This window comes from Panthera pardus, unplaced genomic scaffold (assembly GCF_024362965.1).
Source record: "Panthera pardus isolate Hobbes unplaced genomic scaffold, ASM2436296v1 HiC_scaffold_16, whole genome shotgun sequence".
In the NCBI taxonomy this organism is placed as follows: Eukaryota; Metazoa; Chordata; class Mammalia; order Carnivora; family Felidae; genus Panthera; species Panthera pardus.
In genome coordinates, this window is record NW_026526721.1 from 55,721,714 (window position 1) to 55,731,236 (window position 9,523).

Below are 9,523 nucleotides of genomic sequence, written 5' to 3' on the forward strand. Positions count from 1 at the left end.
CCTCAGCTTCATTTGATATTACTTAAAAGCCAGATTCTGTTTTGACACCTCTCAAAGATGCTAGGCCCTTAAAACATATCAAAAATAACTTTCCCACAAGATTTTTCTAACGGATCTCACTCCCTTCTCTCCTTGGCAATGTAAGCCTCAGCACTTGCTTCAAACCCTTCAGTGGCCCATTTCGCAAGAAAGAGCTGTGCCCCGCCAGATTCCTCATCCCTCACTCTAACCCTTGATATTGTTTGCAAAAGTTTGCATATGTACCCTTTTCCTTAAAACTGCACTTAAAAGTGCAGGGTTCTCTATAAAACTAAATACAATGGTCTTCTGGAATAAAAGTTTCTTTACTGGCATGTAAACTTCTTTATGGCTTTTCAATTTTAATACCTTAGGTGATTTTTGCACACCTTCCCGTCCCATTGGCTCCTCATACAAGAGATGTGGAACCTGAGGCCAGAAAGCGAAAGCCTCATGTGTAAAGGTATGGAAATGGAGGACTTCAGTGGAGGACTGCCCCCTCCCTGAGTCAATGCTTCAGCTTGTGCTTGGAGACAGTAAAACAGTACTTAATGCACTTCATCCCACCCCCATTTGTCAATTGCAGCGGCTTATTTTAATAAAAATATTTCCCACCCTTATTTACAAACAGCAATCTTAATGAATTAGCTAGTCTAGTTTACACAGAAAAAAACAAAATACCAGGCCCCTTCCCCCCCTAGAGCTATTCCTCATCAGCCATTCAATATGTTGATATCAATTGGCTTAGAATTTAAATTACAGAGAAAGTCCTTTTGTAGCCTTCCTTCTGTTCTCTTCATAATTGTGCTTCTAAAGTTGGTTGTTTGGCGATTACAAAGATATTTCATTGATCACATCACATAACTAAATGATATCTTTTAAAAGAACACCATTGGCTACTGGATAAATTCTAACATTCAAAACGTACTATATAATTAGACTCCAACCTAATGATATTTCTTAAAATCTACAATGCTCAATTTGAGCCCAAACTGTTTTTTTTTTTCATACATTGTATGTTTCCATCTTTATGACTTTGCTGAAAGGAATTCAGTTTGCTGACCTAATTAATACCCACAATTGGTTGAATACTTACCTATGTCAGACATGGTGCTAAGCACTTTATATTTATCAACTCATCTAATCTCCACAATACTTCAGACAGGCATTATTATGCCTATTTTGTAAGGTGAGGAAGCAGACTCATTTTTTACCATATTCTGTCATACTAAAATACTTACAGTTTCTACTTTGGCCTAACTTCTTTCAGCCTTGGCTTTGGTCCCTATACTAAAAAATAAGTTTTCTCCTTCTTTCCATCTAGGCAATTCTTCCTTTAAGTAAAGAAACCTCTGATACAAGTCATCCATGGCTTTTACAGGTGTTTATATACCAGTCCATCCACATGAGACTACAGTCTACTTAAAGGGTTGTGTTGTCGTTTTGCTAGTTATTTCTGTAAAGTGCATATACCATTCATATAGTAATGAATCAATATTTGTTTCTCCGTTATTATGGGTGGGTCTCTAGGTGGAAGCATTAAACCCTGACCTATAAATGCTCTTTTTCCTAGGAAAACACTTAACCTAAGTAATAATTTCCTTAGAACTCTTTACTGACAACTTGTACATGAAATACAGGGCTATTTAAGATTAACATGGGTCTCCTCCTCCCCCTACCCCCCCCTAAAAATCAGGTGTCCAGTTTTAGTTTGTAGAAAAGCACCGGGTAATTACCTCCGAACACATTTGGGGCACAGCATATTGTCTTCCAGGTGTGGGGGTGGAAAATTACAGGCAGGTAGCAGAAAGAGGGCACACACTCTCCCCTGTTTTTCAGGCACCCAGGCTTGCCCTGCATGAAACTGTAGGCGAACCCAACCCTCTGTGTCTGCAGGCAGACTTTTCCCATGGACCACACACCACCGGACACCTGGGGAAGGAAAGAGAGGGAAGTATGAACACAGCATGACCAAAGTCTAATGTTCTTTTGGTCGAGAATGTATCAAGGTCTTTTATTTCTTCTGCTTTTCTCAAGTGCCAGCCCCAGGATATGAATCCTAGCTTAACATACTCTGTCCTGCTTCCTTTTAGAAAATAACTCAAAACAGTTCCTATGAAAACTTAAAAAAAAAAACCCCAAAAAAACCCAAAAAGCAAAAAAACCTAAAAGTATAGTTGGAAGGGGTACTTTCCCTCTCTCCATCCTAGGTTTACAATAGGGACTCCTTTTTTGGGGGAGGGGGAGACCTCCTTAACAAAAAGATCCACCAAAGAAGATCAGTTTATTAACATGTATGGCACTTATCACTTGGAAGAAACCAACAAAAATGAACTCAAAATGGCGGCTTTTAATTCCAGTTTATGCAACATCTTTTACAAAGAACAATGAATTTCTAAAGAAATGACAGGACAGGGGCACCTGGGTGGCTCAGTAGGTTAAGCTTCCGACTTCAGCTCAGGTCATGATCTCACGGTTCATGGGTTTGAGCCCCACATCGGGCTCTGTGCTGACAGCTCAGAGCCTGGAAACTGCTTCAGATTCTGTGTCTCCCTCTCTGCCCCTCCCCTGCTCATGCTCTGTCTCTCTCTCTCAAAAATAAATAAACATTAAAAAAAAAATGATAGGACAAAAGAAAGCAGTTTAAGGCTGGGGGAGGAAGGAGGGCAGGTGGTGGGAAGATAAATCTACAGGAAAGAACTAAGCAGTAAGTTTTGTTTGCAAGTGTCTTTAGTGCTGTCTCTCAGTTGATTGCAGCCAAAAGAGAAATTAAAATCTGCCTTTAGGTAGTAAAAAAGGATGTTTTTCTGCTGCTCCTTAATTGCCATCAGCTCAAAACAGTTTTTATTATAAATTTTAAAACAATTTAGAATAGGTATAATTTGGTGTGATATATTCTGGTTTCCTTTAACAGAAAGACTAAACCAGAACAGTCTGGCCTTCATGAAATAGACTTAGTGGTCTCAACAGGCATTGTATTGTGCTAACCAGTTTATAGTCTCCCTTAATTTTATGTCCTGTAATTCTTACAACATTATGAGGCAGGTATAATTATTAACCTATTTTACAATGAGGAAACTGGGAACTATATTAGACAACTAGTTAATGTCATTCACTTAACAGATGCTAGAAGATCCAGGGCTTAAGCTCAGGCAACTGATTTTAGAGCCTACCTTTATTTTTAATTCCATAAAAAAGGGGAAAGAAATATAGCCCAACAGATTGCCACTTCCTTCTGATGACGTCAATAATTTACAGTAGTGGTTCTCAAAGTGCGGGCCCCAGACTACCATCATCAACACTGGCTAAAAGATTATTAGAAATGAAAATTCCCAGGGTGCCTGAGTGGCTCAGTTAAACATATGACTTTGGCCCAGGTCATGATCTTGAGGTTCATGGTGCTGACAGCTCAGAGCCTGGAGCCTGCTTTTGATTTTATATCTCCCTCTGTCCCTCTCTGTCCCTCCCCCGCTTGCACTCTGTCTGTGTGTCTCTCAAAAATGAATAAACATTAAAAAAAACTTTTTTAGGGGTACCTGGGTGGCCCAGTCAGTTAAGCATCTGACTTCAGCTCAGGTCCTGATCTCGCGGCTCCTGAGTTCAAGCCCTGTGATGGGCTCTGTGCTGACAGCTCAGAGCCTGGAGCTTGTTTTGGATTCTGTGTCTCCTTCTCTCTTTCTGCCCCTGCCCCGCTCGTTCTCTGTCTCTCTCTTAATAAATAAACATTTGGGGCACCTGCATGGCTCAGTCGGTTAAGTGTCCGACTTCAGCTGAGGTCATGATCTTCCGGTTTGTGACTTTGAGCCCTGCGTAGGGCTCTGTGCTGACAGCTCAGAGCCTGGAGCCTGCTTCAGATTCTTTGTCTCTCCCTCTCACTTCCCTTCCCCTGCTCATGTTGTCTCTCAACAATAAACATTAAAAAAAATTTTTTTTAAAGAATAAACATTTTTTAAAAATTAAAAAAAAAAAATTTACTTAAAAAGAAAAAAAAAAATGTAAAATTCTCAGGCCCTATCACAGACCTGAATCAGACACTTTGTGGGTAGGGGTCAGGAGTCCACCAGTCCTTCAGGTGATTTTGACATACCCCAATACCCTGAAATTGATTGGAGGTTAGTTATCAATAGCATTTTTTCCTCAACTGGACCAGAGGCAGATCTCAATATTGGGCTTACCATAGGCATCTTGTGATGATTCCACTGTCTCCATCTTCCCAGCCGTGGATGCAATTCTGGACCAGGAGGCAAACACAGCATCCGGGGCTGAAGTTGTCACAACCACCGTTTCGACTCCTTCCGGAAGAGGATCAGACCCAACGAGGGCCTGCATCCCACCCTCAGGGGGAGCAGCCACTTCAGGAGGGTGGGTTTCATAAGAGCTCTTTTTCTTAGAATTTTCCAGAAACATTTCTCCCTTGTCCATCTTTGACCTTTTTTGTGATGGTGTGAGAATCTTGGCCTCCTTTGCAGTGAGGGGAATGTTCTTCTACAAAGAGGGTTGGTAAGGTTAAGGCGCTGTCAAAGTTGGCTAAGTTGACAATAAATTAATTTTAAAAATAAGATAACATTTTTTCTTTAAAAAATAAAAGTTCAGCCTCATTTTTATTACTCTGTGCAGAGTTGGTGAGAAGGTGGGGAGGGGGTGCTGATCCTCCCCACAGGGGAGGAGTGGGGCCGGAAGGAGGAGCTAAGACAATCCCTCCACTTTTTGATGCTAAAACAGGTAATTAGAATGAGAACTAAACCTTCCACACAAATCACTTACCATTTGATTCGGGTAAGCAAATTCACACAGCCGCCTATATGCATCTAATTTCTAAGACAAGAGAAAAATGAGTTAACCGTCTAGTAAGGTTCCTACCCTTCCTCCCGGGAGCAATGCCTCCCACCCCAGGCCCTCACCTGGCCTTTGGTACTCAGCTTCAGTTGTTGGCACCAGGCCCGCACCACGTCTCTATGAAGCAAGTTGACTGGTGGCAGTGTGGAAGGTAATGGAGGAATAGGGATTTTCTTCCGAATTCTTACTCTTGCATTGTCTTGTGCTGTCTTTTCTGAACAGGAAGTTGGAGGAGAATGGAGGAGAATAAAATCAGTAAGAACTCACTTTTGTGTAGCCTTCTAAAGTGTCAAAGTACAGGGACGCGTGGGTGGCTCAGTTGGTTAAGTGTCCAACCCTGGTCATAATCTCACAGTTCGTGGGTTTGAGCCCAGAGTGGGGCTCTGTGCTGACAGTGTGGAGCCTGCTTGGGATTCTCTGTCTCCATCTTTCTCTGCTCCCCCCCCACTCACATTCTGTCTCTCGCAAAACAAATAAAATGTCAGAGTACAACTTAGTTCTCACAGTCCAATCCCCATTGTATAGTTCAATGACTTACAAAAGAAGACCCCCTAACCTTCCAGGGACAGAACCTCAAACTTAGGACTGATTTGACTCATAAATATCCAGTTTTTACTTCCTGAAACCCCCCACTTGCTCCTTTCTGTGAGCCTTAACCCACAGACTCCAAGGAGATTGTACTAGAAATCACATTTCCGGTCCAGGTTAATGATTGAAATCTTAAACCTCACATCGTCAATCATCAGTGGTACCTTGTCCTCTCACCAAAGAACAAAATAAGCCACCCATTCCCATAATTATGTCAGCCCACCCATCAGGGCAGGGCTCTGGTCTCACTGCACACAGGTTCCTCACAGACTCCCACTGTTCAGGAAAGACTTCCACAAGACACTCCCAGAACAGTCAACTAGAGGGCTACACAAAAGTGAGTTCTAATTATTCCATGGAAACTATAAACAAGCCTTCACCCCACCCAACCTGAGCCAGCAAAATCTTGTCCTCAATTCTTAGAAAAGGGAGCAGAGGGGTGCCTGGCTGTCTCAGTTGGTAGACTCTTGATGTCAGGATCGTGAGTTTGAGCCCACGTTGGGTGTAGAGATAACTTAAATAAATAAATAAATCTAAAAAAGGAAGGAAGGAAGGAAGGAAGGAAGGAAGGAAGGAAGGAAAGAAGGAAGGAAGAAAAGAAAGTAGAGTTTCAAGTGGATTTAAATTTATAGCAGTCTGTCCCTAAATCACTGCACATTGAGATCCTTAACCAAGTAGCCAGTGAGGGCAAAATGATGATCAGAACCAATAATGTTGTTGGAGTTTGGAGACCTGAAGACACCAGTTTTAATACAGGTGCCTGAAAGAAGGCTTCAGGGAGATGACACTTAAGCTAGGTCTCAAAGGAAGAGGAGGGTTTTCAGAACACAGGACCAATTTTCTTTCTTACTTTTCTACTTTTTCAGAAAAGTTCCTCAGTCTTCTTAAACCCAAGATAATGAGATTTGAGGACTTGTAGCATTCTTACCTTTGTCTTCTTTCATAGATCTTTTTTGTTTGGTCCCGTTCACTGAGGTTCTTGGTAACTTTGGTTCACCAGAAGCTTGCTGTTTTTCTGTGGCTTCTCTTGATACAGGTTGGGATTTGCAAGCGAAATAGTCTTCCCCTGACTTCTTTGTGGAGTTCTGCTGAGAGAGGAGCCAGTCAGTTTTCCCTCGGGTGCCCGACCCACCACATACACTACCTGCCTTGAGATTGCTCACATCCATGGCACCAAGGCATTCATTGCACACCACTGGCAGTATGGATTCTCCTGTGGCAAATCTTCTTAATATCCAGGTTTACTTATAAGACGGGGAAGCAATGATGGGGAGTTACTTTTAAAATATAAGAAAAGACAGAAAATACGGATACAAACAAAAGTAGAAGAAGCTAGGCTCTTTACTGGGGGTGGGGGCAGCCCTTGTATTACCCACCCTATCCATTATCTCTCACCTGAAGATATTCTTCCCCCATTCCTCTATTCTCGGCCTCTTCCGAAGAAAGTTTCCCCTACTATTGCCAGAAGGATTCTATATACTCATTCAGTGGTTTCTGTGTTTAGCCTGAAGATATACAAATGTCTTTAATTCAGCATATCAGCCTCTCCATTGCCCCAAGGGCCAGAGAATTCCTTTCCAGTCTGTTTCTGTTGGCCTGATGGGTTATCACTCACTCCACCTCAGCCTTTTTTTTTTTTTTTAAGTTTTATTTATTTTTGAGAGAGAGAGAGAGAAAGAGAGACAAAGTGTGAGCAGGGGAGGTGCAGAGAGACAGGGAGACACAGAATACAAAGCAGACTCCAGGCTCTGAGCTGTCAGCACGGAGACCGACAGGGGCTTGAACTCCTGAACCACAAGATCATCACCTGCACCGAAGTCTGAGGCTCAATGACTGAGGCACCCAGGAGCCCCTCCACCCATCTTCTAATCACATTCCTAAATCTTTCTCTCTTTCAGAATCTCACTTCGAGTATTCCTCTGGAAACCCTTTCTAACCTTTTCAGACCAAGTCAAATCTCCTACATATTGCCTCATTCCTCCCACTTACCAGTTGCAGTTTTACACTTGCTTGTGTGATCTGGTCAATGCTTGTTACTCCATCTGATTATAAGCTCTATAAGGGTAGAATTTCTTTCCCTTTCATCATAGGCACTCAGTAAATATTGGTTAACTGAACCAAAAGAAACAACAGTAGGAATACAGTGATTTGAGAGAGAAACTAACATTTTTTGAGCCTCTACCTTACTAGGGTGTTGACATGTTTCTTATCTTCATTTACTCCTCACAACAAGCTGGTGACAATTTATTACTTTGTTTTTCGGACACAGAAGTTGAGGCTCAGAGGCCGCGTAGTTTAGGACATGCAGGAAGGCACTTCACATAGACAAGAAAGCCTGGATTAGCTCCTAAATCTCAATCTTTTCCAGCATCTCCAAGGAGGGAGTACAGGACAAATTAACATTTGTATGCTATTTTACATCTGTATAGCAACTACACATTCTTATTCAAATTTCACTTTGGCACAGCCTTACACAAGTGACTCACTTTGGGGCCTCGCAAACCTCTCAAAATGGCAAGGGCAAAAATGATGGTTCCAAAGAAAGAGACTCTAGAGAGTGCTCAGGTTCCCCTGGCACGCAAGTTCGATGCTTCTGGAAGTCTTAAACCTCTCTACCTCTAATTTCCGTCTGCGGGGCTTGTCAATATATCTGGCTTCTGATTATCTGCTAGCCCCAGTGACCCTGGGAAAAGACAACTTCAGACCCAGCACTTTTGGTTGGACACTGATGTCTGTTGAAGGCAAATTAAACGATCTAGTTCTCTCCCAACCTCAGCTCAATGACCTCTTCCTAAAGTTTTCCCCTCACCTCCCCTTTCCTCCTGCTACCACTTCCCTCCAGCCCTGCTACTTAATTCTTCTTTTGGACAGGATAAAGCACCTTTTCAAACCCAAACAGGAAACCCCATTTCTTACTGTCTCCTCTCCCCAATATACCAGGCTGCGATCATCATTTAGAACTTTACCGCGTTTTTTCGTTTTTTAACAAGAGGAGAACATTCTAAGGCACATTCTTTTCTCCTCATAATTAGGATCAAATATGCTCAGCAGGAGAGAGAAATATATGAGAAGACTCTCAAAGACAGATAGAAACAAACCCAGTAAAATTGTACTTACCTTTTTGCCTTTTGCTTTCTCCATATCCAAAGAGAAGTCAAGGTTGACAAAAATAAACCCTTAATTCTGAACCGGCCCTGGGCCCAAGACTCTTTTAAAAGTCTCCTCCCACTCACTGTCACCCAAGGGCGGTCTTCTTTTTCTCCTCCCCTCCCCCCTCCCCCATAATTTGTGAATGCCGATATTCATGAGTTGACTCTTGTATGAATTAATAATACCATTCCTATCCACTTTCTGTGAGCTTTTTAACATAATCAATTACAGAGTAGTTCAAGAGACTTTAGGAAACTGACAACTCCTTCAGAAAAATTCCAAGGCAGAAACAAAAGTTGCTACAGACTTCTGAATGGGTTGTGTGAAGGCATTTAATGATGCAACTTGTGGAAACAATAGAATTCCAGGGCCAGACTGGTGGTTTGAAGAAAGCAAAACCATCCTCGTGTTCCACACACATTTTATTTCTTAAGCAAGCTACTCAACCAATCACAGTTCCAGCTTTCCATCTGTACTTACAATAACCAGCACCTTCCTGTCTACCAACAATTAAGAAAAGTAGTTTTTAAAGCCTATTGAGTGTTTGTTATGTACCAAATTTTAGGTTTAAAAGTTCACAGCCATTATTTTATTGTCCTCTAATTTATGGATGACACAAGTATGTATAAAATTATACCGGTAACTTGCTGAATGATGCAGTAAGTGAGAGACCCAGAAATCAAGTCTAGGTGAGCTTTATTCTACCCCTCAAGACCCTAACTTACTAACTCCTAAGCAAGGTCAAGATTCTCTCTTTAAAAACAGTGTGAAAATGCCTCCTGCTCAGATTGCTTCTCCCTGTCAAACTGTGGAGGATCAGAAATGTGAAGCGAAGGGGAATTTCCTAAGTTAAGAACGAGTGATTGTGGGAGCGCCTGGGTGGCTCAGTCGGTTGAGTGTCCGACTTCCGCTCAGGTCATGATCTCGTGGT

At 42.0% G+C, this 9,523-nt stretch overlaps 1 protein-coding gene across 1 annotated transcript; it reads right to left on the minus strand.

Moving 5' to 3' along the window:
- Positions 1-1,750: 1,750 nt before the first annotated feature.
- DPPA4 (developmental pluripotency associated 4) lies at positions 1,751-6,611 on the minus strand. The gene is made up of 5 exons (XM_053904159.1): positions 6,371-6,611; positions 4,920-5,068; positions 4,783-4,833; positions 4,194-4,503; positions 1,751-1,950 (listed from the first exon to the last, which is right to left on the minus strand). The coding sequence occupies exons 1-5, from the start codon at positions 6,609-6,611 to the stop codon at positions 1,751-1,753; spliced, it is 951 nt and encodes a 316-aa protein (XP_053760134.1).
- Between the last annotated feature and the right edge of the window lie 2,912 nt (positions 6,612-9,523).

What these genes read in the sequence shown, in the direction of transcription:
- DPPA4 (XM_053904159.1), bottom strand. Translation starts at nt 6,611, where the DNA reads ATGGATGTGAGCAATCTCAAGGCAGGTAGTGTATGTGGTGGGTCGGGC. An exon ending in ATCTATGAAAGAAGACAAAG is followed by an intron (nt 5,069 to 6,370) that starts GTAAGAATGCTA and finishes CTTCCTGTTCAG; the next exon opens with AAAAGACAGCACAAGACAAT. An exon ending in AGCTGAGTACCAAAGGCCAG is followed by an intron (nt 4,834 to 4,919) that starts GTGAGGGCCTGG and finishes CTCTTGTCTTAG; the next exon opens with AAATTAGATGCATATAGGCG.